The sequence below is a fragment of the Natrix helvetica genome (assembly GCF_964273705.1).
Source record: "Natrix helvetica genome assembly, chromosome: 1".
In the NCBI taxonomy this organism is placed as follows: Eukaryota; Metazoa; Chordata; class Lepidosauria; order Squamata; family Natricidae; genus Natrix; species Natrix helvetica.
This window is the reverse complement of record NC_138548.1, coordinates 255,641,512-255,669,033: the sequence shown is the minus strand read 5'-3', so window position 1 is coordinate 255,669,033 and position 27,522 is coordinate 255,641,512. Positions and strand designations below refer to the sequence as shown.

General features: G+C 40.4%; 1 protein-coding gene across 5 annotated transcripts; it reads left to right on the top strand.

The window, feature by feature from the left end:
* Nucleotides 1-149: 149 nt before the first annotated feature.
* LOC309398691 (cytochrome P450 2C5-like) lies at nucleotides 150-26,947 on the top strand. 5 transcript variants are annotated; one of them, XM_081965813.1, is made up of 12 exons: nucleotides 150-413; nucleotides 1,909-1,996; nucleotides 7,167-7,304; nucleotides 9,388-9,595; nucleotides 12,412-12,574; nucleotides 13,611-13,760; nucleotides 15,858-16,018; nucleotides 18,326-18,502; nucleotides 23,191-23,332; nucleotides 24,667-24,854; nucleotides 25,100-25,241; nucleotides 25,365-26,947. In XM_081965813.1, the coding sequence occupies exons 4-12, from the start codon at nucleotides 9,422-9,424 to the stop codon at nucleotides 25,541-25,543; spliced, it is 1,476 nt and encodes a 491-aa protein (XP_081821939.1). In that variant the 5' UTR covers nucleotides 150-413; nucleotides 1,909-1,996; nucleotides 7,167-7,304; nucleotides 9,388-9,421; the 3' UTR covers nucleotides 25,544-26,947. The 5 variants fall into 5 exon arrangements, with proteins under 5 accessions (XP_081821939.1, XP_081821937.1, XP_081821941.1 ...); XM_081965811.1 differs by having other exon boundaries at nucleotides 1,847-1,996; XM_081965814.1 differs by lacking the exon at nucleotides 150-413 and adding an exon at nucleotides 1,587-1,718.
* Nucleotides 26,948-27,522: the final 575 nt, after the last annotated feature.

Below are 27,522 nucleotides of genomic sequence, written 5' to 3'. Positions count from 1 at the left end.
GATTAACCGTTTTCAATTAAAAGAAATGTAGAAGGATAATTTAAGTAGGTCAACAAACTGTACTTTGTTTCCTCTCTGTTTACATTCGCACAGTTACTCAGTAACTTTATACTGTTTATCATGGCTGTAACATGCTGAAGATTAGAGAAGGAAACAGGACTGGGAAGGGATGAATAAGGCAGGGATACAATGCCCATGTGGATGGACTATAATCTTTGCTTCAATTCTCCTATCAAATATTTGAAAAGAAAGGGCAAGGATTGTATGACGAGATTTCTGTTGGGCTGGCATACACTCTGTTGCTATGAGCATAGAAGAGTAAGGAAGTACCAAGAAGGCCTTGCTAGCACGTTATACTAAATTGAAGATGATAATTAGATTGCTGTTTATGCCGGCTACTCTCTTGATTTTGGGTATGTCAAATCTCAACCATCTCCTCTAAACCATAGCTTAGATAGCTAAACTTCTTTCTTTTTGTGGTTTATCTAGCAATGATGAATGCCTGTCTGTTTCCACATCATATTTCTTTGGGTAATCTGTCCTCCAAAATATTGATCTGGACTATCCTGTCAACCTTAAAATACTGGGAAGAGATTGTTATCGCTGTAACCATTCCGTGTTTTCTCCAGACACTCAACAGGAATACGCAGAAAGTGTTATGTTCATAATATTATTGTCATAGCCCCTGCAGTCTTCTGCTCCACATAGAAGAAAAATAAATTTTACCCATCTGTTCATGTAGTCAGGAGTTTTTGCCAAGAGGGGCAACTACAGTTGTAGGTTGCAACATTATATGTGTGTATATTTTGTGTGTGTGTGTGTGTGTGTGTGTGTGTGTGTGTGTGTTGCAAAGGACAAAGTAATGGATTGCATGAACTCAGAAGCTGGGAGGCAGTTGAAGTAAGAGGCTGCTTATATAACTAGGAAAATGGAATATGGAGAAAGATTTTACCATATCTTTACCATTTTACCAGATTTAAAGTTGGTTATATTAGATTTTTAGTATCCTAAGCCCAAGCCTAAGAATTGAGTCTAAGAATTATTTTTCTCTTTTCCCTTAACCCCACCCTTCCTCCAAAAAGCTTTGTAGAGGCTTATTTGGTTGTCTCCCTTCTCTTCACAAACCATTGTGAATGGCCAAATGATATTTATTTAAATTTCCAGTAATGGCATAGAAAGAAATTAACATTAAAAGCGTCAATAAATACAACTAACAGTTATCATTAAAAATTGCACATAAAACTAAAACAAAAAATAAAATTGAAACCCTGTTTTTAAACCAGCATTTGGAAACCCCATGACCTTTGACCTACTCCTGGTTAACCCCCAGATATTGTGAGGGACTGGAAACCGCTTGACTGCCTGCCTTGATGCGAAGATTGATTCTGTGGTAATATAGAGAGGTCCAGCAGGTGGCAGCACCGTAATTCCCTCAAACCTAAAACTGAAATGGCAACAATCTGTCAGCAATCACTGTTAAGTGAAATCCCTCCTCCTTAATTTTTTTTTTTTAAATTGTGATACCAGAGCACGTGGTTTACAAAGGAGAGCAAGAATTGGTGGTTTTCCTCCAGATATTTGCTATTATGCTTGGCTGGCTGAGTTGAAAGCACATTTCGGATTTGCTGCGCTTAACGATTCTGCTTTTAGTCTCTGTTCCGGTCTAATTAAGAACACTTTTTGGAAATTAGAAGTTGGAAGAATACTATTATGTACAAGTAAAGAATATTATTACTACTATTATTATGTATATGTAAAATGACCCAGACAATACATTGTCTATTAAATACTTATATATGTTAAAGAAAAATGTATAAATAAATTCTTTTTGGGTTTTTTTTTTAAGAACCCTTTTAACTGCTGCTGAAATTTGACAGCATCCCATTAACAAAGGCTTTGCAATCCTAGCAAGCAAAACCTGATGCAGCTCTGGAATGCCTGAATATTTAACGAACATGGTAAAAGATTCTGATGCTAATCTCCTGGGTGGCTGGAGGTATGACACAATGTCTATCTGTTCAATATTTTTATAACCTAAACAATATTTACAGGCTGTTTCTTCCCCGACAAATGCATTCTGGCAGAATGAGCATGCTCAAGGTCTTTTCTATTAAATATTGTCATTTTACGGGACCTGGGAAGCTGCCATTTTATCCATCCCCCCGAAATATGTATAACATCCTCTGAAACGTTGGTCTCAGATTGGGGTTGTTGTGTTTGTGGGGCTTCTAGTTTAGTGTGATTTGTTGTGGTTTGTTTATTTTGGTTTAGGCTGCCTGAGGGGTGATATGCTTTCAACTGTTTTTATTGTTTGCAAGCCCCTCCCCCCAGGGTCAATGAAAATGGGTAGTTATAATAAATTTAAATAAATAATGAGTAAAAGCCAAATCATTTTTGTTTCAAAAATGTTTTTAAGATACTCATCATCCTTAGATTTTTTTTAGACACCTTGCCTCCCTTCCCATTGGTTATGCTGGGCCACTTGTAGGATACAGTCCAATCCTTCATTTTTCCCAGGTCTCAAGGATTGAAGGAAAAGTGGAAGCCACATCATGCTAAGAACTAGTAATTTTGATCTAACTCAGATGTTAAAGATAAACCCAAGCTTCCCAGTAAGATGAAAAAAATAAATAAAAACCTAGTTAATTAGTTCCTGAAGGGTTTTTTTGTGTGTGTGAAAGTTTGAAATACATCCTGGATTTGTCAAAGAAATTTTCAGTAAACATTTTATTTTTATTTTATTTATTTATTATTCATATTTATAGACCGCCCCCTCTCCCGAAAGGGACTCGGGGCGGTGTACAGTCACTAAAATACGTTATAAAATACATACAAAACAGTTAAATAATTAAATACGTAGGTGGAGGAGGTTGCAAGACTGTACATAGAATAATAAATATTAAATATAGTATATAGTGTATTAAAAACTTTTTAAAACCCCAAACCCAATTAAAATGAATAAATCCCCGGGAGGTAGAACTAAGAAAGTGCCAGGCCAGCTGATTGAAATAGGTGAGTCTTTAACTTTTGCCGGAAGGAACGGAGGTCGGTGGTAGTTCGAATGTCAGGGGGGAGGTCATTCCAGAGGGTTGGGCCCATCACAGAGAAGGATCTACTCCTAGGTGTCGCCCGCTGGCATTGACTAGCAGACGGCACCAGGAGGAGCCCCTCTCTGTGTGAGCGGATAGGTCGCAGGGACGTGTGTGGTAGGATGCGATCCTGCAGGTAACTAGGTCCACTGCCATGGAGCGCTTTAAAGATGGTGATCAATACCTTGAAACGCACCCGAAAGGCCACAGGTAGCCAGTGCAGCTCGCGCAGGAGAGGTGTTACGTGGGAGTAACGTGTACTTCCCATAATAACCCGCGCGGCTGCGTTCTGAACTAGCTGCAGTCTCCGGACGCGTCCCAAGGGAAGCCCCATGTAGAGAGCATTGCAGTAGTCCAGGCGAGACGTCACCAGCGCATGAGTGACCGTGCGCAGGGCACTCCGGTCCAGTAGGGGGCGCAATTGGCGCACCAGGCGAACCTGGTGGAACGCCCCCCTTGCCACGGCTGCCACATGGTCCTCCATTGACAGCCGGGCATCAAGGAGGACGCCCAAATTGCGCGCCCGCTCCACAGGGGACAATTGTTCGCCCCCTATGGCCAGCGATGGAGTCAGCTGGCTGAACCGAGGCGCCGGTAACCACAGCCACTCGGTCTTGGAGGGGTTGAGTTTAAGTCTGTTGTCCCCCATCCAGACCCCGACGGCTTCCAAACACCGGGACATCACTTCGACAGCCTCGTTGGGGTGGTTTGGGGTTGAAATATACAGCTGAGTATCATCAGCGTAAAGATGGTACTCAACCCCAAAACCACGGATGATCTCACCCAGCGGCTTCACATATGCGTTGAACAGGAGAGGCGAGAGGACCGACCCCTGTGGCACCCCACAAGTGAGTGGCCTCAGGGACGATCTCTGCCCCCCTGTCAACACACATTGCTTCCGGTCGGAGAGGTAGGAGCCGAACCACCGCAAAACGGTGCCTCCGACTCCCATCCCCTCCAACCGGCGCAATAGGATACCATGGTCGATGGTATCAAAAGCCGCCGAGAGGTCTAATAGGACCAGGATAGAGGAGCAACCCCTATCTCTGGCCCTCCAGAGATCATCGACCAACGCGACCAAGGCTGTCTCAGTGCTGTGCCCGGGTCGGAAGCCGGACTGGCGTGGGTCTAGATAGTCGGATTCGTCCAGGTGTCGCGGGAGCTGCTGCGCCACCACATTCTCGACAACCTTCGCCAGAAAGGGGAGGTTGGAGACTGGACGATAGTTAGCTAGCTCCATTGGGTCGAGCGCAGGCCTCTTGAGCAAGGGTCTCACCACCGCCTCTTTCAAGGCGGTTGGTAAGTATCCCTCACTCAGTGAGGCGCTCACCAGGCCCAGGAGCCAGCCTCGTGTCACCTCCCAGGCTGCCAGTACCAGCCAGGAGGGGCACGGGTCCGTTAAACAAGTGGTGGGTCGCAGCCGTCCACGCAGCCTGTCCAAATCCTCGGGGGCAACAGAGTCAAACTCCTCCCAGAATGGTCCCTCAAGACTCGCTGTTGGCGGCTCGTCTGGTCCACTGACGGAGGTCCACCCGCTCCGGATCTGATCGATTTTGTCCTGAAGATATTCCCCAAACTCCTCTGCTCTACCCTGTAAGGGTGTCTCCCGCGCCCCCTGCGATAAGAGGGAGCGAGTCACCCTAAACAGGGCGGCAGGGCGGTTATCCGCGGACGCAATAAGAGCAGCACAATGTCTACGTTTGGCCGCTCTTATTGCCACAAGGTAAGTCCGCAAATAGGCTCTTACCTGTGTTCGGTCAGATTCGGAGCGCGAGGATCTCCACCTGCTCTCTAGACGTCTCCTGTGGCGCTTCATCACCCTGAGCTCCTCAGTGAACCAAGGAGCCCGGGTGGGTCGATGCCGCAGGAGAGGTCGCAACGGCGCAACCCGGTCCAAGGCCCCAGTCGTCGCCCTATTCCAGGCAGTCACTAGGTCCTCGGAACGGGAGCGGGACAAGGCTACAGGTATTGGCCCAAGCTCCGTCAGGAATCTATCAGATTCCATCAGGTGCCTGGGGCGGTACCAGTTTATAGAGTCTGGTTCCGCCTCCTCGCGGTGGGGGATAGCGCCAGGGAAGTCCAGCCGGAGGGATGAGTGGTCTGACCATGACAGGGGCGTGATAACTAAATCCCCTATTCCCAGATCACTCGTCCACTGTTCAGATACAAAAATGAGGTCCAGTGTGTGGCCCCCTTCGTGAGTGGGGCCCTGCACTAATTGGGTCAGGTCCATGGCCGTCATGGAAGCCATGAACTCCCGAGCCACCTCGGAAGCCGCTCCCGTTGACGGCAAGTTGAAGTCCCCCATGACCAGAAGTCTGGGAGTCTCAACTGCCGTCGCTGAGATTAGCTCGAGGAGCTCGGGCAGGGCTGCTGATGCATAGCGAGGAGCCAAGTATACAATCAGCAAGCCCCACTGCCTCCCTGGGCCCCAACTCACACCAAGGGACTCACACCCGGGTATCTGAGGAACAGTGAACTCCCTCGGCTCTAAACATTCCCGCATAACCACCGCCACCCCACCACCCTTACCCAGGGCCCGAGGCTGATGGAATGCTCGAAAACCCGGTGGGCACATTTCCACGAGGGGTAAACCACCTTCGTGGCCCAACCAGGTCTCCGTTATCCCTGCAAGGTCTAGCTCCCCCTCTGAGATCAACTCATTAATGAGGGGGGCCTTGTTGATGACAGACCTTGCGTTGCAAAGCATCAGCCGCAGGCCCTGGCTCTGTAGCACCTGTCCACCTAGGCTGCAGGGGTTGGTACAAGCGACCGGGCGTAACCAGCAGCCACGGTCTCCCAACCGACCTTGGGATCTTATCCTGTCCTCGCATCCCCTCCTCCCCGCGACCGTTGTAATAGGACAACCCTCTGCTATCGTGACCTTTATATTCCCCCCCTCCACCGCATCCCCGTCCTTCCTGGACTCACCCGTCTGTCCGGCTCTGGCCGTCCTCCCGGTCTGATTAACCCTCCCCCCCACCCTGGGACCCCCTAAAAACAGTATAAAACATTTTACTAAAAAGCCCCTCAGCTTCCTCTTCTTCCACCTCTCGGGGTTCACGAACCCGTCATCAAGGCTGGCCCTTGAGAGAGCCAAGGGCCATACCTGCGAGAGAGGGGCCTCCCGCAGGCGAAACAGGTCTGTCCTTGAGTAAATTGGTAGGTTGTTGACCATCCCGATAAGGTAGGGGTGCAGATGATATAAAAGTTAATAGTTGAAAACCAGTGGGCTAGAGTCTCAATGGAGGGCAGAAGATTTTTTTTCAATGTCCAGGTGGTACTCAGAACTTGGAGAGAAAGGGGGGGGAGAGCAAGCCATGATTAGATGTCCCAGATGGTGGGGGGAAAGGCGAAGATGGTAAATGGTAAATGGTGGTAAAGGATAGATGATAGTTCCATTCATCTGTTCCATGGTGGATGTAGCCCCCCCGATGGAAGGGGGGGGGATTCTTGGCCCAGCTGCTTGGCTCTCAATGTTAGTCTGCTCGAGCCAGCAGGGGCCCGGGAGGGGGGGGAGAGGGAGTAGCCAGAGACAAACAGCCAGGAATAACAAGATGACAAAATATCCCAGGGGGTTCTCTGGCTGCAACTTCCTCCATTCAGCCATCGTCGCAGCCATCTCCCCTTGTCTCTTCCAGCAGTCTCCGTCCACCTCCCAGTCCTTCTCACCTATCAGATGTTTCCTGTTTCTCTCCCTCAAGTTCTTCGATGTTTCAAGGATCTCTCCGGTGCCTCCAATGCTTCCAATGCCTCCGGAGCCTCTCACCCCCTTCCTCTCACTCTCCTTCAGCTTTTCCGGCTCTTTTCCAGCTCTTTTGAGGTTTTTCGGTGTTTCTCCTCTATGCTGAAGCTATATGTAAAGCTTCAATATAACTTTATACTTACTGTATGTGAACCATACTCGGAGTAAAATTAGGTTCCACTATACTTTGTACCTATCCTATTTGGTGGGATGTGCCATCTCTGGATTAGAAAACCTAATTTGCATAGTAAAGCAGGAGGTTAAAATGCTCAGGTTAAGATTTAGTTCTGGTTGATGCATATTGGTCTAAATAGTCATATTATCTTTTCAAGGGTATCCTTGAGCAAGACTTTTATCTCAAAGTGACAATTTCAAGACACGCTTGCTCAGAAGTTAAATCCTGCTACTCTCCAAAGGGCGTTCTCCAGAGTAAATATTGTGAACAGGCTTTAATACAGCTCCTTCGCGAGGTGAGTTGGGTGCTGTTCTCTCTTCCAGCTCTCTGGAAGCTTTCTGTCAACATTTTCCCCTTCCTTTTTTTTGCCAGGTTTTTTTTTATCATGGAGTAGTTCAAGCTTGTTAGTAACGTACTGTTCTTACTTGGGCAATGTAACTGGGTAATTTCTAGATAACCCAAATGGTAGATATGGATGCTGTTGAGTCCAAAAGATTTATTGGGTTAGAACAAATGAATCCCTATTTTTGTTATTGCTACTGTTGTTGTTGTTGTTGTTGTTGTTGTTGTTACTACCACTGTTGTAACCTAGTTCCCTCTTGAATTTTCTAATCTGCCACATTGCTACCACTTGCAAAACCTATCCAGGATCATTTCCAAAGCCTGTCCAGTTTCAAGCACGTGTAAAGTTTGAAGAGGTTTCCAAAGTTTGTTGGAATACTGCATGAAGGCGATAGGAAGAGAAGCAGTTTCTGAATTTATCAAAAACTCATGCTCAAAACCCCAACCCAAAAGGAAAGGTGATACTTATTAAAGAACCATATTAATAGCAACCTATAAATGCTGAAATCTCTTTCTTCTTATTTCTATCTTACTCTTTCTGGAAGTGTTCACATAAAGTGGAAAGAATGAAAGTAATTAATGAAAAGACCTTTACCTCATTGATTTAGAATCTCTTGTGGTGCTGAACAGCAAATTCTGTGCTGAATTTCTTTTTGCTCACCAGTTTCAATAACAGAGCAGTTTGAGAATTCCTGGAAAGTTCTTCTATTATTGTGAAACCAACTGAAGTTTCAAAGCATTTTTTTAAAAGCAGCCCTGTCTTAATTGTGCTATTGCTGTCCTTCGGATGAATTTAAAGATTGTGCTACTGTGGCGAAATTGGTTATTTGCAGAGATACTGGGTTCCTTGGTTGCAAAAACAAACACTCAAACCTGGACAATTCCCAAACAGTGAATGTGAATGAGGTAGATGTGACTTTGGGCTCTTCAAAAGAGTGTAGTCAGTGGCAGATTAAGGCTCATTGGTGCCCTAAGCACTGACAAATCTTGGTGCCCTTCCTTTGTACATACTGTACACATCTTCATTGGGTTTTTCTTTCTTTCTTAACTTTGTGGTGCCCCCTTGGGCCTGATGCTCTAAGTATGTGCATAGTGTGCTTAATGCTTAATACACCACTGGGTGTAGCCCTGGATGGCTGCTGCTTTCTCATTTATTGACCCAGTTTTCCTGTTTATCCTTCCCCTGGTACTGAAGAGGCTGTTACCAGAGGGTTTATGTCTTAAGGATCTTCTAGAAACAATATGTACTTTTCAAAGAAGAGGGTTTGTTTAGAATGAACTAATGTAAAGGAATTTTCATTGATTTGGACCATTCCAAGATCACAGATACACTTAAATAAGACAAAGAAGTAGATTTTGTTGAAACTCCTTACCCTTCCACTTGGAAAGAGAACTTTGGTAACCTTGAGTGGGACATTTCAGGGATAGTCACAAGCTGACAAGTGAGTCTCACTACCCTATTCATGTAATTAGGTTTTATGCCTTGGAAATAGTAAAACTATGTGGCCCATGTTCCCCACCCCCCAAATTTGAATTTCAAATTCAATATTACAGAGCCTATGAATCTAAATACTGGTATTGCCACTTGTTTTATCAGAGATGTTTGAATTACCCACTACCAATCTCTTAGGCATTTCCCCTCTCAATAATAATGGGGTTTAAATTGACTTGTGACTGAACTTTTATTTCTAAATGCCACAATCAAAATAACTACATATGTTTTTTTTAATTAAAATTTTCCTATACACAGGCGGTTTCCATTTTTTTCCTGAAAGACTCCTCACCTACATAAAAGGCAGATATCTCAGTTTTCAACCCAACCAATACCTTCTTCCCCCAGCAAAATACAGAAACAAGAACATATTTCTGTCTACACAGAAAAGTTAAGAATGTTGATAAGTAACTCTCCTTGAGGTGAAAGGACAAATTAAGCAGAGAGTGAACAAGGAGGTGTGTGAAAGGTTAGAGAGAATATGGACTTTAGATATGATTGGGAGTTCAGGCCTCCTCCTTTCAACCTTGTCTCATTTAAACAGCTTCTTGGATTTTTCAAGAGGAATTCAGATAAGAATGGAGCTGACATGGACAGGAGTTCTGCTTCTTCTGTGTGTACTCTTCACCCTTTTCTCATCTTTCCAAATGTATAAGAAAAAAGTGCATCTGCCTCCCGGACCTGCTCCATGGCCTATTCTGGGGAACCTCTTTCAGCAAGAGGTACTACCTCTGTATGAATCATATAAAAAGGTATGATTGCTTTGAAGTCTATCTATATTACTTCCTTTCTCTAGTTTTAGTAGTTGGAGGTGTTGTTGTTCAGTGTCATATGTGTGTGTGTGTGTGTGTGTGTGTGTGTATTCAGCATGTAGTTTAGCATAGAAATTATTTTGTAGCAACCTGATAAAAGCATTATGTTTGGTAAAACGGATAACAAGTAACAGTAATAAGAGTTTTAGAAAATTAAATGTCTCAAATTTGTTTCATTTGAATGAGCATCAAACTCAATGACATATCTTCCTCCTCTAGCCATCCTGTTTAATCCCAGTTTATTGAAATGAAGACATACCTTCTGTTCTAGCTAACAAAACACTAAGACTATTTTATATGGGTTACAAAAATCTGGATAATCACTAGATGGCAACAAAAACATGCAGAAATTCTTTGCTGCAATCTAATGTTAATCTAGTTTCTTGAAGACCACCAATGAATATACATTGACATTGAGTCTTTATTGATTAGCCCTTGGGCCATATCAAAGTGCAAAGTTTCAGAAAAAAATTATTACTAAAATTTGATAAAAGCAATTTAAAATGAAATTTGATAAAATACAATTTAAAATGGAATTGGAATAAAATATGATTTAAGGTGGAGCCAATGAATATAAATATTATGGGGAGCTACAAAATAGCAAAGCATAATACTTAAAGTTGAAAGGCGATGAATTGTTAAGACAATGGATAGTTTATGGGTTTTCTTTGAGGTTACTGAAATTTGATCGAAATAGAAAGCTGTAACAGGCAAAGTTTGGTCACTTGGAAAGTTTAATTCAGCTTCCTAACTTGAAGAGTGAAAGAAGGTATAATGATACCAGAAACTGAAACAAAGCATTTTTGCTTTTGTTTCATTTCAGGATTTTATATAAGAAATGTACATCTTCTTCTTAACAGTTGTTTTACTTTCACTTCTTTCTGTTTCTTCCAGACTGAATTTTCCCAAGATCCATGCTTTAATGGCTTTCTGCCTGTGTCTTTCTATCTATCTATCTGTCTCTATCATCTCTATCTGTGTCTCCTACATCCTATCTCCTATGTATATCATCTAATCCAGTGATGGGATTCAAATAATTTAACCGGTTCTCTGCCCTAACGACCAGCTGGGTAGGTGTGGCTGGCTGGTCATGTGACTGGGTGGCTGGGGTGGGCGTCATACAGGATCTGTGTGGTGCTAAGATAGGACTTCCTTGAGACCCTCCTCACTTTCATTATGCAGGTAATCCTCCAGTTACAAATGTAATAGAGCCTGCAAATTACATTTGTAACCAGGGGATTCGTTTGATTGAATCACATTAAATGAACATGATCACTCTGTGCTTTTGTCAATGCATTTGTTAATCGAATGCACAGGTCATTAAATACACATGAGGTATCTCAGGCTGGGGAACAGCATGTGGAGCCTAGTAGAGGCCATCCAAGGCCTCCCTCAATCCACTGAGACACCTCATGCTCCCCTAGGGTCCCTACAATTGCTTCCTCCCTATCCTGCCTTGCCGGATCTCCACAGACTGGGCCTGCTTTGCTGGCATCCCAGATTCCACTTACTCCTCCCACCCCATTTCCCATCAATTACTTACTTTTTGAAGATCTCCAGACTTTGGCTTCTCAGCCATGTGGGTCAGCCTCTTCTACAGCTATTTGAAAAGTAAGTACAGTAAAGCCATGGGAAATGGGGTGGGGAGGAATAAGTGAATCTGGCCCATGGAGGCTCCATTTTGGCCTGTAATAGGCCAGGGGAAGCCTCTGGAAGCCCAACCAGGGCCTCAGAAAACCCGATCTGGCCCACAAAAACTCCATTTTGGCCTGTAACAGTCTAGGAGAGGTCCAAATGGGACAAGGCTTCAGCCAGGTTGGCGAACTGAGCCAACAGTTAACAACCAGTTCTAGCGAACTGGTGCAAACGGCTGAATACACCGCTGATCTAATCTAACACCAATTTACACTTTCTAACATATGGTACTGCCATTTCATTTAAACATAAGTGCTTTTATTCTCAACTCTATAAGATCAGATCATCTTAATTCTAATGGGTTCCATTCATCTTAGTCTTGGTCTTCATCCCAAACACACAGTATGTATGTGTGTGAGTATTTCATTTCATTCTTTAACTCATTTCTCTTGAGCTTTTATTTTTCATACATTTTATGTTGAATCTTCCATTTTCCTTGTGGTTGGGCCCATAGTTATTGATGTCGAGTACCCTTTATGGTGTTGGTTAGTTGTAGATTTCACATAGATCTATATAATAAATTGAAGAAAGAATAGATTGGACTATTATATTTATGCTACTTGTAAAATTCCTTGATGTTGATAAAAATAGTACCAGGGAGTTTTGGTACTTTTTTCTTATATATCACAAATGCAACCAAACCTCTGTTTTATCATTTACAGCATATGCTATTGTGTGTGAACTAGGACATTTAATTCATCACTGAACATAAAAGTCATGCTGTTGTTTTCACTTAGTTTTAAAACACTTGTTATGTATTATTGATAATATATGTAATTTTATGATTTGTTTCTTTTGCTTTTTCTGTTATTATTTTAAAAACAATTACATTTTATATAAAACCCATACTACTAGCCATATCCCACAAGCTAGTGGACACCTGCAATGTTCTAGAATCTAATCATATTTGTGGATGTTAAGAATTTTTGAAACACTTCTTGAACATTTTGAAGGTTTTTCTGCAATAATTTAAAATGTATTTCAAACATGCTTGGAAATAATTTCACTCCAACATGGGTCATCAGCTAATTAACTAGACTTTCATTTAATTCTACCTTTAGCTTATTGGACAGTATGGTCCTATCTTTACCATCTGGATTGGATCAAAACCTGTGGTTGTGCTCTGTGGACATAAGATGGTAAAAGATGCTTTGATAGATCATGCAGAAGAATTTAGTGGACGTAAGATTGTGCCCACCATTGAGCGAATATTCCATAACCATGGTTGGTATTCTTGCACTTCCTTATTTGCTCTTCTTTTTCTTTGAAAGCTAATATGTGCATTTTAAATTATGCTATTAAGGTCTAGAAAGTTTTACTTGAAAGATGATTTTTTAAAAACCCTTTCCCCTGAAAATAAGACCTGCCGGATAATAAACCCAATTGGGCTTTTGAGCGCATGTGCTAAAATAAGCCCTCCCCTAAAAATAAGCCTTCCCTGAAAATATTGCAGCACAGCAGCAGCCATGAAGTGACCACACTCACCACCTCCTGCACCTCAAAAATAATAAGACCTCCCTGAAAATAAGGCCTAGTGCTTATTTTGGAGGAAAAAGGAAATAAGACCCACACATACTTTTTCAAATAAAAGTTTTTTAGCTGATACTGTCTGAGCTATTGTTGAAAATTAATTTAATATACCTTCAGAAGAAAATATATTCTCTTAGCCAATGAATGTCTAGAACTGCACAAAAACAGTCACATGTTGAAGTGTATCTATTTCTTCTTCTGCTTCCTGAAGAAGACAGGGACAGTAAAGAACAGTCTCTATGTTCCTTGCATGGACAGTAAATAACAATCTCTATGTTCAATATACAGGTCTTTTTGTCTATATCACCATTGCAGAACTTGTGTTGTGGTTTTGATAATGGCTAAGAAAAATGTACTTTTCTCTGCTACTATGTATTTTTAAATTTTGTAATTATTATTGCAATTGTGTTATCTTTATCTTTAAGATTGTCCAGAATAAATTTTTGAGACAGGTAGCTAAATAAATTGAAAATGGATAAATAAATAAATTAGTGGAAGAGCTGCATTCGCTAATTAGTATTTCAAGCTGCCATTTGTGCTTTATTGAAAGTAGGGAGAGAAGATTTTGTGATCTGTAATTTATTGCAATGCAGTGACCTATCACAACTATTGGCAAGACAAAGATCTGAAGGAGGAAAGGGCTTGTAACCATTATTTATATTGAAACATGCTACTTCTCAAAAGCTGAAAACTGACAATCATGCTGTTTTCCCTATGTCTTTGGTTTCAGGTCTGGCCACTGCTGATGAGAGAATCTGGAAGGAGATGAGACACTTCATGCTATCTACCTTGAGAAATTTTGGGATGGGGAAGAAACAGATGTCCGAAAGAGTGCAGGAGGAAGCCCTTTGTCTAGTGGAAGAAGTGGGCAGCATGCAAGGTCTTCCAAAGCAGTTGTCCTGAAGAATAATAATTTCATTTGTAAAAAAGAAGCTGAGAGGGGGTTTTGTATTGTGCAAGGTTACAGGAAAATTAGACTCTGAGTTGAAACTCAAATAGCAATAGCAATAGCACTTAGACTTATATGCCACTTCACAGTGCTTTACAGCCCTCTCTAAGTGTTTTACAGTGTCAGCACATTCCCCCCAACAATCTGGCTCCTCATTTTATCAACTTCGGAAGGATAGAAGGCTGACTCAATCTTGAGCTGGGGAGACTTGAACTGCTGGCAGCTGGCAGTAAGCAGAAGTAGCCTGAAGTACTGCATTCTAACCACTGCGCCGCCACACTTTTACATTTAAGTGCACAAAATAAGAAAAAGAAAGATAGGTAGCAATAAGATCCTATGGTGTTGTTTTCACACTGGTGTCCAAGAGCACAGACAAAAATACACATGAGGAATATATAAAATCTTCAAGCTGTTTCCTATAGTTTTCACTGGCCCGAGTCCCTGCGGGGAGATGGGGCGGTCTATAATTGAATAAAACCTAAACCTACCCACTGTCAGGTTTTGGGTTCATAAAATTACAAGGATATCAAGGAGTAGTGAAATTTTAGTGTGGCTGCAGCAACTGAGAGATCAGAAATATTAGGAAGTCATTTCATGGTGTACTTACAGATGTTTAACCATGGATTAGTTTTAATCAGGTTTTAATATCATGCTAAATTACCTATCAGGTAAATTCAACAGGCAGCAATACACTTTATGGCCAAATGAGATAGATAAGGAAAACATGGCTAAGAATATGCTGCATGAGGGAATGAGGGATGATTGTTAGGCAACATAGACTTAAAATTAAAAAAACCACAAATAAAATTCACTCAGGGTGTTCTATTATCTTTGAAAATCATCTTATGTGGACTATAGGGAAGGAGATAGGAAAAGAAATAGAAACAAAGAGGGTGGGACTGTTTTTTTAAAAGTGCTGGCTAGATTATATGGAGAGAGGTATGGAAAGAAGAAAAGCTCAGTTAAAATTGGAAAGAGAGGCAAAAAATTCAAAGAGGTAATGAAGAATTGAATTGGTCACAGAAAAGGAACAAAGTAAATCAAAAGAAACCAGCTATGAGCAGAAAAATGCAGAGTGAGGACCCCAAGGTGATGAGGAAAAAATATAGATAGCAGTATTCAGCAATAAGATGGTGGAAATGTAATGCAGGCTTTCATATATTTAATAAATACAGTGGTACATTGGTATTCATTGTTAATTAATTACAGGAGGCATGATGAGTACCAAAAATGAGCAATGTTTCCCATAAGGAATAATGTAGTGAGTCACAAGGCAAACTGAAACTGACAAGTTGTAGCTTGTGTGTTGAGTACCAAACAAATGATAAGTACCAGGACAAAATTTCCACATCAAAATATGTTGAGTACCAAATTTGATGAGTTCCAAAGCAGTTGAGTACCAAGGTACCATGCCAGACAACCCTGTTAGCTGTTGGGTCATTCTTTGGCAGAGATTGTGTAGGTGTGGTAGACTTACTGTAGCAACTAGCGACCTTCCCTACAAGCTTCCCAATGCTCCACTCCCACCATTAGCTATGATCACATGATCCCCATTAACTTTCTGCCTGCAAGCTTCCCAGGCTTCCCCATTGACCTGCGAGAAAGTATCAGGAAATGTTGTAAATGAGGATCATGTGACCGCAGCAGCACAGAGTCAGTGGCAGTACAGCATTGCTGAAATGGCAAGAACTTTCCTACGTTTTATTGCCACAGGAGTAATGGGTTCTGGCACTCTAGATTAGCCCATTTAAGGTATCTCAGATGAAAGCATTTTGCCTATCATACACCATTTCATCCTGCTGAAGTTACAGACACAAGAGTTTTAGGATTATATAGATTTTCATATATTTTAACATATGTTTAATTGATTCCAGAGTATTTTCCCATCTGGACCGCATCATTCTAGAAAGATCATGGATGATTTAGATAATGTGTTTTTTTAAAATTCTAGGTTTGTAATGAGATTTGTGGAAAGAAAGTGATGTATTTTCTGATCCCACTCATAAATACTTATGACCTGTCTTGCAGGGCAGCCTTTTGAACCAAAAAGAATATGTACAAGTGCTGTTTCTAATGTAATCTGCGCAGTCGTCTTCGGCAATCGATTTGATTACAAAGATCAAACATTTGTGGAGAACCAAAAGACTGTGGAATCTCTCTTAAAACTCTGCAGTAATTTCACAGGAATGGTATGTTATTCATCTACTTTGCACCTCCTATCTTGGAGCCTAATTTTTACTAACAGGGATGTAAATGTTGAAGTAAAAATATGAAAACTAGATGTGATGAGCTGCAGATCTGGAAAAGCTAAATATAGATCTAGACATCCAGAGAGTCTGAGATATCCAAATATCAGTTGATTCACAGTTCACCTCTCATAGCTAGACTTATTTCCTATGGACTATTTTCTTCCCTGATCATTACAGCCATAGCTCCTTTGGGTTCTAGCCTACTTTCCCCCCTAGTAGTTACTTATTTATTAACTTGACAGGGAGTCCAAACATGAAATTTCACTGGAGTGATTGCCTCCTAATGTTTCACTGTTATTCTCTTCATTCTACCTTTGTGATACATAGCAGTATTACATACAAACAAAAAATAATGTATATTATGCATTTTAAAAATGTACATACATGGTACATACATACTTGTAATGACCCAGGATGTGGCACAAAAGCCACATAGCCAGAGAACAGGTGTAACTCCCCTTTATTGCTCCAACTTTGCCCACAAACGTCCCCACGTTTACTACAAGTCCTGGAGCAAATCTCTCACATGCACCTTCAGTAGCCTCTGGCTGCAAGTAGTCCAATAAGCCAGGCTATCCAAATAGTAATCAGGGCCAGCAGTCTAGCAAAACAGTAACCAAAGCAAGAAATCCAGTAAACCAGGTTAGCCAAACAGTAACCAAAGCAAAACGTTAGCAGGCAAACTGGTCAAGCTCCACAAGCTATAGCACAGTAATCTCCAGGCGTCAGCAGTACACACAAGGCTCCACAGATTCAATGCTTGTTCTCAACAAATGCTGCTCCCACTGGCACCTCCTTACATCTCAGTCCCCAGGTGTGCCTTGTGAAGGGAGGCCGGAAACTCTCCCCTCTCGTAGCCAGCTCAGTCTGCGTTAGTCTCACCTTCTTTCTTCTCTCCGTGCTCTAGGATCAGGAGGAGCTGGTCCTTGCTCTTCGTCTGAGCTCTGTCTCTCCTGCTCCTCCCTGTCTGCCTTTCTAATCCTGAAAAACCTTGCCTGGACTGATTCTGCCCCTCCCCAGTTTTCTCCAAGGCCAACAGAGCTTTCCTCTCAACCTCTGTTGGCTCTTGTTCCAGCTCATCTTCCCCTGCAGATTCAGACTCCGACAGGGGCATGACACATACCAAATAAGGTTGCCAACAGTAATTGTTTTATAAAATTATTGACCTCTCTCCCCCCCCAATTTCTTTCCAGCTGTTATCTTTGTGTTAATAATCACACACTCTTGTCTCAATTTCAAAGATTATGAGTAGTTACACTATTATCCATTAATGTGAGAGATTGTGGGTAGGATAGGAAAATGGTGGGTAAATCAATTGACAGATTATCTCACAAATGGAACTCAGGCCATGTGAGAAGAGATATGGGGGAAACCTTTTCAATGAAATTCTGCTTTAATTAATGTACTATTTTATATTTCCCTTTCTTTTTTATTGTATGTATGTATGTGTGTGTGTGTGTGTGTATGTATGTATGTATGTATATATGTATATATGTTCCAGCATAACTCTGGAGTGCCTCGGCCAATTTCAACCAAAATTCGTACACAGATGACTTACCCTCTGGAAACAAATAATGGGGAGGGGAGACACTTCTGGGAGGGGGGTGTTTGTGTGTGCCTGTGTGTGTGTTCCAGCATAGCTCTGGAATGCCTGGCCCACTAAGAAGAGCAAGTACGGCATCCTAGAGCAGCAAATGTTTGTGATTTCATGGGAGGGAGAAGGAAGACCCTAGGCCTCCAAGGAGAGCAAGGGTGGCATCCTAGAGCAGCAATTGTTTGTGATGTCATTTCCTTTGCAACTTCCTCTGGAAAGACAGCCACGACGTTTGCCCTCCAGTGGACCACTGAATTTGGGGCAAAGTGCCAGAATCATACACAGGGTGGGAAAGAGGAGCACATGGGAGGGAGAAGGGAGGGGGCAGGGATGATGGGCATGGGAGTAGGGGGAAGAAAGGCCCCTCTCAATGGCTCCCTGTCAGACAAACGCTTCGACATCTATAAATACCTAGGCAATGCCGTATTATCAGCTTGTTGTAATTATAAATTCCTATTACAGTTTCGCAGATTCTCTACTTGAGAGTACCATTACAGATATTTTTGTAAAATCCAGTTTCTGCCTTTTTGACCTATGAGAGCCTTGGCAATTAGCAATTTCATTGTAAAAATTAATCTCTGAATGTTTGGAGTATTAAGATGCCACCATAATCGTCTAAAAATATATGCTATTTAACCTGAACTTTGCTACAGGTATACAATAGTTTTCCAAAAATAATGGAATATTTTCCTGGGCAACACACAAAGACTTTTGCTGATATTGAAAAACTCTGTGACTTTATCCATAAAAAAGTGGTACTTCACCAGAAAACACTGGATATTCAGGAACCCCGTGACTTTATTGACTGTTTCCTTATCAAATTAGATAAGGTATGTATATCTCTGTGTGTATATACATATGTGTGTCAGCTCCGGCCAGCTCAGAGGCCTGGAGCTGCCATTCAGGGGGGAGAAGACTGGGCCAGCTGCCAAGACTCACCGCTCCCACCTATACAAACTGAAGAAATTCATGCTAACAATTAATGATTAATTGCCGGCTGGTTTCGCTCTGGGTCACAAGGTGATGGGTGTGTGCACTTGTGGGGTGTGACCTATCCTAATTACCAATGTAGCTATAAAAGGTGGCGCGAAGCACAGGGTGGCAGTTCTGACAAACTGTCAGGTTCCGAAGGGTAAATGAAACCAGCCAGCCCCTGTTACTGTAGATGGAGAACAGCACTATATAGTGCAAGATATACTACATTCCAGGTGGCACAGGGGACGGTTACAATACCTTATTTTTTGGAAAGATTATCCCTTGTCGGAGGCATCTTGGGTTCATAGCAAGGACTTTAGGGCACCCCACCTGGTAGCGAGATTCCACCGCAGACATCCCACAAAACCAGGGGAAAGGGGCCCTCCAACTCCTAACTAAATGTAATTCGTAGCTCCCCAGATGATGTCTCCATGGTAGGGGGGGCACATGTCAGCTCTGGCCAGCTCAGAGGCCTGGAGCTGCCATTCAGGTGAGAAGACTGGGCCAGCTGCCAAGACTCACTGTCTCACCTACACAAACTGAAGAAATTCATGCTAACAATCCATGATTAATTGCCGGGTGGTTTCGCTCTGGGTCACAAGGTGATAGGTGTACGCATGTGCGTGGTGTGACCTATCCTAATTACCAATGTAGCTATAAAAGGTGGTGGGAAGCACAGGGTGGCAGCTCTGATAAACTGTCAGGTTCCAAAGAGTTAATGAAACCATATATATGATATGCATCTAACATAAAACTAGTTCATCTAATATGAACTAGCATAAAATTATGTATTCTCCATTCTCTTTGCTCTTCAACAACTCCCACATCACTAGCACTTGGCATATATTTTTCTTTCTTCTGCCTATAGTAGTTGTTGCTAAAAATAAATATATTTATTCTTCGGATAAGCTGAGCATGAGAAATCTATATTTGGTATTCTTTATGTGAAATCAAAGTAACAGGACACTTCCTTAAAAATAAGGTTTAAAAAACATGAACGTATATTGAATGTTGTTCTCCATTCTAATTCATTCTTTACATGACATTTCTTTAGATTCATAATAGATCATATGAAGATGATCAAGCACAATTTCCTGTACTTTATAAGCAAGTTTGATTAGTTTCTCAAATGAAACAGCCAAGCTTCTGTGATCAGATTTAATTCTGTTTTCCAAGCATACACTTCAGAAATTCTTTAGCTTAATTATACATTATAACCTCGGTCAAAAACAGAATATGCATTGTTATAATCTGGCCATGCCTTAGAGTAAATATTTAGTTGAAGGGCCACCACATTATATGGACAAGATGTTTTCAGATCCACATTGCTTTCCAATGTAGCTTCCTTGACCCAGACAGACACACCCTCATGCATCCTCCCTGACTCATGCTGCCTCCTGCACACCTTTCCTGAACCATATGGTCCCACTTGCACACTCCCTAAACATTTCCAGGCACTCTTTTCAAATCACCTCACTTCCTTGCACACCTCTTCCTGACCCTCATATACCCTTTCCAACCCCATTGTGCCCTCCTGTACATTATCACTGACCCACATGGCATCTTTTGTTCCTTCCCAAGCAACCCCGGGCACCCTTCCCAACCAGTGCCACCCTTCCTGGATGCCCTCCTCAACTTGCATGACACTTCTCACATGACTTCCATGCACCCTTTCAATCCCTAAATGCCCCCTAATTGACCTGCATGGTGTCACTCATGCACCTCATGTATCTTCCCAACACATACTCCCCAAGCTCATATCTTTCCTAATCTGGATGGCACCTGTTATACACAAAGACTTTGATGCTCCCTGCCAATTTTCCACAAGGAAATTCTCTGGGGAAGTTGGAAGTCACTATTGTTCCTACTGCTTTTTTAAATCATCCAATAGTGACTCAGGGGCACAAGTTATCTAGTACACTCTAAAAACATTTTGAATTAATAAAATTTCCTTTAATTGGAAGATACATTAGATTAAACTTCAGGAGCTGCTATACTTCTTTTTTTTTTACAATTTTATTAATTTATAATATAAAGTACAAAAATACAAAAGAAAATAATAGGAAAAATAAGGAAGGGAAAGATGTAGAGAAGAGGGAGAAAAGGCAATGATTTCCAATTCTCTTTGATGCAGTAGAATAAGATAGTAACATCAAACCTCAACTTTTTACTTTTACATAATAGTATAAACTAGCAGTTTCTATACTAGCAAACCTATCTAATTGGTAAAGCCCCAAATCAAATTTTCTTTTTCTTCCACCTCAAGCACAAAGTCCAGAAGTGGTTTTCGAGTAGAAACAAAAGTAATTGTATATTTTCTTCAATCAAAGCAGTTAGTTTAGTCATTTTCTGTTAACTCCATCAACGTTTGCAGCCATTTGTCCATTTTGGGAATCAAAGTGTCCTTTTGGTTTTTTGCATACACTGGTCTTGCTGCCGTCAACATACAGTATATAACATCAAAGATCCAGTGTTTTTCCAACTCTTTTTCCATTATACCCAAAAGAAAAGTTTCTGGTTTTATCTTTATATTCACTTTGAGAATCTTCTGTCTTAAGATGTGAATCCTATTCCATCTTGTCACATGTCCACCATAAATAATAAAAAGTTTCTTCTTTACATTTGCATTTCCAACATTCATTACCTTTATACATTCTTGACAGCTTGTCTGGTGTTAATACCAGCAACACATCTTACAGATTTTTTAAAAAAAGATTATAATTTTGTGTAAATTTTAAACATTTCTCCACATATTCTCCCATTGTTCAAGCACTACATTATATCCAAAATTCCTTGCCCACTGAATCATGCAATGGTTTATATACTCATTTTCCAAATTCAAATTCAATAACAATTTATAGACTTTAGCAATAATATGTTCATCACTACCACACAATAGGCTTTCCAATTCATTTCTGACAAAGTCAAACCCATAACTCTTTTTATATGATTCAAATCTTTCTTTCAATTGTAAGTAAGTAAACCAATGGCAGACATGTCCTTCTGATTCTAACTCTTCCTTAGATGTGTGGATAGGACACCAAAACATAGATATTATCTGACCATGTCCACCAGTCTGACTTTGCCATTATTTCTTTTCTAAAAAAAACCTCCCTGGTGGGACAGCCAAAGAAATAGAGGTGAAATTCAGCAGGTTCTGACAGGATCTGGAGACCCAGTAGCGGAAATTTTGAAAAGTTTGGAGAACCGGCAAATATCCCCTCTGGCTGGCCCCAGAGTGGGGAATGAAGATTTTGCAGTATCCATCCACTAGAGTGGGGTAGGAATGGAGATTTTGCCACCCACACCAAGCCATGCCCACAAAACATGTAGTAAAAGAAATTGAATTTCACCACTGCAAAGAAGCATTTTCATAGAAAACCTTGCTTTATATTTATTCCAAACTCATAGAATGGCACGCCTAACAAAGTAATTATTAAAATCAACATTTACTTTAAGCTTGTCATATTATAAATAACCATGCCATCCAAATCTTAATTCGTGATCTTCTAGATCAAGTAGCCTCTTATTCTGGAGGTTCACCCAATATTTTAGCCAGGCCAAACAACAAACACCGAAATACAATTTCAAATCTGGTAAACCCAAACTCCCTCTTTCCTTAGCATCTTGAAATAGTTTATATCTAATTCTAGGTTTTTTCCTTGCCACATAAACTTAGAAATATCCATCTGCTTTGGTTTAAATGGAACATCAATTGCAAGTATTGGTAACATCTGAAATAAAAATCTTTGGTAAAACATTTGTCTTAATTATAGAAATTATATCCAATAAAGATAAATGCAATTTACTCCATCTTAATAAGTCTTTTTTGATATCATTCCAGAGAGGCACATAGTTATTTTGAAACAGTTTTGCATTTGTGTTTGTCAATATAATCTCCAAATATTTCAATTTCTTCTCAACCCTAAAACCAGACATTTTAGTCAATATATCATCACCCTGAGAGGTTATATTCCTAATAAACATTGTTTTCTGTTTGTTTGTTTACTAAAACTCATTTAATTTCCTTATCAATTATTGTATATTATTTTGGGGACTTGCAAAAATATAACCAAATCATCAGCAAATGCCCTCAATTTATAAATTTTCTTCTTGATATTTATACCTGTCATCTTGCTTAATATCTCTATCCAAAACTTCCAATACCAAAATAAACAAGGAAGTACCCTTTTGAATTTCACATGAATTGGTTAGATCACCATTAATAATAATTTTTCCCTGCTGTGACATATAAACTGCTTTAACCCCTTGAATAAAATTCTCCCAAAAGTCCATATCTTTCAAAACTTTAAACATAAACGCCCAATTTAAATTGTCAAAGGCCTTCTCTGCATCTAAAAATATTAAAGCTGCCTGTTTCTCATTACGATATTGTAAATATTCAATAGTGTTCAGAATAGTCCTTACATTGGCAGAAGCCAAATTGATCGTCATGAATATATGTCTGTATGAAAGACTACACTTCAGTTCCAGGTAAAGTTCTTTATTCTTCCCTATTCCCTTCCCCCCTTTTTTTCTTCAGGAGCAGAACTCATCCAAGATTATCTACACTCCGGAAAAGCTTGTACGTTTTGTGCTTGAAATGTTTTTTGCTGGGACAGTAAGCACAAGCAATGTTTTGGTCTCCAGCCTATTGGTTGTGGCCAAATTGCCACACATTCAAGGTACAGAAATGAACACAAAATTAGAAAGGTTTCAGGCCTCCTATTGCATTCCATGATCAATCCTCAAAATATTGTTGAGTAAAGTTCCACACATTACAGTTGCTTTTATGCAAATTGCTTGAAACCATTATGGAAATGATTTGCCATTGTCTTTTTTCTGAATGTTTTTATTGTTGTTGTTTTAAATTACCCAGTCTAACTAATATGTTTTCCCCTTCCTCTTCTCCTGAATGGAGATTCAGCAAAACTGCCAACTGCATTAATTTAATACTAACTTTATGGGATTACAGTATCTGTGTCTGTGTGCCTTACTAGCTAGAGCCTAGCTAGTATACCCTAGGAACTAATGAATCCTACACCAAAATCCAGAAAATGACATTTGGCAACTGCTAATAGATAATTATAGATAATTTATAATCTTTGGATCAAGACTCACAGTGGCGCTATGGTTAGAATGAAGTACTGCAAGCTACTTCTGTTGACCGCAAGCTGCCAAAGGTTTGACAGTTCGAATCACACTGGCTCAATCCTTCCAAGGCTGGTAAAATGAGGACCCAGATTATTGGGGACAATATACTGACTCTGTAAACTGCTTAGAGAGGACTGTAAAGCACTATGAAGTGGTATATAATTCTAAGTGTTATTATTATGAACAGGGAGAAGAGATTGCATCAGAGGTGGGTTCCCAGCAGTTTGGCCTGGTTCGGCCAAACCAGTAATAACTTGGCCTGGGTCGCTGGAACTGGCAGCAACCCAGGACTACCATGTCTCCAAATTGGTTCTCACGGCGGCGGTGTAGAACAACTGGTTCTTGTTTTTGCCTTCTGTGCATGTGCAGAGCAATTTTTGTTGCACTGCATATGCTCGCGCATGTGGCGCATCCCTGAGCAAACTAGCGGTAGCAGCAGCTGGAACCCACCCCTGGATTGCATCGTTTAACAACATCACTCTTCCCCCTCCTCTTAATTAGTTTAAATTAATTTAAATTTATCAACTGCATTTTTGGGAGTGGAAACTCTAATATTCAGAACGCCATATGGAATGCTTTATGTTTACTGGCTCTAGCCATATTTGGAAGGCACATAGGCGCATATACTATAAACAACATCTATCATATCTTTTTAAATTAGGAGAATTGAAATTGTCTCTTGGGGGGGGGGCAAGGTGGAGGAGGAAGAGGAGGAGAAGGCAGGTCATTTTCCTGTTTAGAAGTGTCTTGTCTGTATGTGCTTTGAAAAGCATGCTTCTATCCAAGTGGTAGCTGACTGCAGGTGCTCAGCATCCAATAGTAAATGGCTGTCAATCTTGTCTCAATATTTTTTTTCTCATTCTAGCTAAAGTGCAACAGGAGATTGCTGAGGTGGTGGGTACAAATCATATCCCAAGCATGGAAGACCGTTTGAAGATGCCTTTCACAAATGCTGTGATCCATGAGGTTCAACGGTGCTGGGTAGACAGCCTTGAGACCTTTCCACGGGCAACCACTTGTGACATAACATTCCACGGTTATAGCATTCCCAAGGTGTGGTGATATAATTATTGGTCAAGATATTCTGGGGAAGACAAAAAAAAAGATGACTGATATGTATCCAGAGATCCTTCATATTCAAGGCATTTTGAATATTAAACCAAATGTCTCTCATTTACCTCCATCTTTACAGAAGGCTCTCCACTGACCTATTTTTTTTAAGGCAAGTGAGAACTGAAGACTCTTCTCTGGATAAAATAGTGCCAATTAATGTCATCTGTTTCTTCCTCTTCCTTTAGTACATGGCTGTTGTGCCAGTCCTCCCTTCTGTACATTTTGACCCTCTCCAGTGGGAAACTCCAGAGAAGTTCAATCCAGATCATTTTTTGGACGAAAAGGGCCAGTTCAGGAAAAGAGATGCTTTCATGGCATTCTCAGCAGGTATATGCCTCTTAAACAGATTGGATATCTTACAAATTCATATGCTTAATTTTTTTTTAATCAGACATAATTCCAGCAGGTTTACTTCCCAAATAAGTTTTGTTTTCTTCTTTGATAATGCAGGGAAGAGGTCCTGTCCAGGGGAGGCCCTGGCTCGGATGGAACTCTTCTTGTTCTTCAGCATTCTGCTCCAGAAGTTCACCTTCTATCTGGATGTGGATACCAAAGACACGGATGTAATATCTTTCATTATGAACTTCAGAACTAATAAATCCCCCCCTTTACGAGCCATTAAACGTTGAATGCAAATCAAGAGAAGGAAAGAAATTGAGGTTTTTTTGGGTGGAAAATCTCAGATGCAATTTTTAAAGAAGAATTTCGGGATATTGAAGGATTTTGAGTGAAACTAAACTAATATACTTTTTCTTTTAAATTTTCTTACTTAGTAGAGGCATATTCACTACCATAGAACATATTATTCTGGCATTCATGAGAATTTATGACAGCATGCTGGATTTAAGAGGGGCTTAAGAGGTTTTAAGAAAAGAGATACTCCAGAGGCTTCCTTTAGCTCAAGAGAAAAGAATTGATACAACTAGGAATAAGTTAACATGAAAATGTCATGCCTATGATGTGTGATATTGCATACAATTTGGCATTACGGCTATGAGATTGAAACCCCAGCAAGAAGCTGCAGGGGATAAAGGACTTTGGGACTAGTATCCCTCTGCAGCACCTTAAAGAAGCTATGACTTTTTCTAAAATGAACTGGGCCTTCTATCTATAAATGTGAAAAATAGGAGAACAATTGATGCTTTCAATACATTTTCTATGAAAATATACACTTCCAAATGAAATAGAGTTTTAACTCTATTTCAGTTTTAAATATGCATTCTATGTGTTTGTGTATATAACTCAAGGGACTCCAATAGGTCTCTATGTCTTCACATAATGTATTAGGAGATATTGATGAGTCTCCTTATTGGAGTCCACAGTGACTCAAAGTGAGATTTACTGAATCCCCATATGTGAAAAAGCTTGTCCTTATGGCACAGGTGACATGGAGACTATATTTCCCATGCTTTTATATTTCCCCTACTAGTCAGCAAACTTTTATTCTCCTTCTACTGACTGATTTTAGAAGTACAAATGAATATTTCTTCACCATTTGTAATCCTGTAATGTTGCCAGGTTTTTTTTCACTACAGCAATTAAAACACATAAAGAAATGACAGATAATTACAAGGATGAGGCATAGGCATTCACACTGAAAGTCATTTTGTTTCAATCACTATCATAATTATTAATCAACTGCCTCACTATCTGAGGTCAGGCTTCTCAATTTAGATTTATAATAGTTGGGGTTTTTAAATTAACCAAACAAATCTTATTGATCCTGTGGCAGTTCAGTTGCCGTTATTAAAATTTGTTGGCAGATTGTTAGTTTATATATTTTTTCTTAACATATTAATATTTTACTATATTCCTAATTCGATTTGGAATGTTTAAGTAAATGTAATTTTATCATTGATACCTTATTTTAGTTTACCCTTATTTTAAAATTTTAAGGTTTGCATGGGTATCTTTTATTTTATGTATATATTTCGTCTTTTCTCATTTCTTTATGTTTTATTTTGTATTAAAATTATGTTTTGTTAATTGCTGGTCAATCTCTGTAATAAATTTGACTGATTAAATTGGATTTTTGAGCCTTTTTTCTGCCTCAGTGAATCAAATTATTCAATTCCTAATTAGGAAAATCAATATTTGTGAAATTCTTTGGAATAAAATCAAAATGAATCAAGATTAAGGTGCAGTTCAAAACGGACTCCAATACACCGTATTAATGATAATTATTTTTGTGGCAGGCAAAATCCTTTTGAAATTCTTAGCCAAACTGAAGCTACAGTACATTGAGGATGGTTTCAACCTACCAGATTTTCAACTTTTGTTTGAAAGGAGATTACTTATGAATATTCCCCGCTTTGGATCTGAAATCTGGGCACATTTTAGGGTATATTAAACTGGTTTCTTGGTTTTCAGACTTCAAAACTGACAAACACATTTAGTTATTGATACCTAAGAAACTACATTTTGATCATGAATCACTTAAGAAAATGATGCTGTGCAATAATCTAATCTTCGAAGAGCAAGCAAGATGTTTTACTGGAATTATTGAGCTAAACAAGAGTACTTGGATAAGTTTATTTCTAGTGATTGCTTTAATTCTGCTGCTTTTGCTTCTTATCCAGCATTAGGATTCTAGCCTTGACATTCAGAC

What these genes read in the sequence shown, in the direction of transcription:
- LOC309398691 (XM_081965813.1), top strand. Translation starts at nt 9,422, where the DNA reads ATGGAGCTGACATGGACAGGAGTTCTGCTTCTTCTGTGTGTACTCTTC. An exon ending in TGTATGAATCATATAAAAAG is followed by an intron (nt 9,596 to 12,411) that starts GTATGATTGCTT and finishes TTCTACCTTTAG; the next exon opens with CTTATTGGACAGTATGGTCC. An exon ending in TTTCATGGCATTCTCAGCAG is followed by an intron (nt 25,242 to 25,364) that starts GTATATGCCTCT and finishes TTGATAATGCAG; the next exon opens with GGAAGAGGTCCTGTCCAGGG.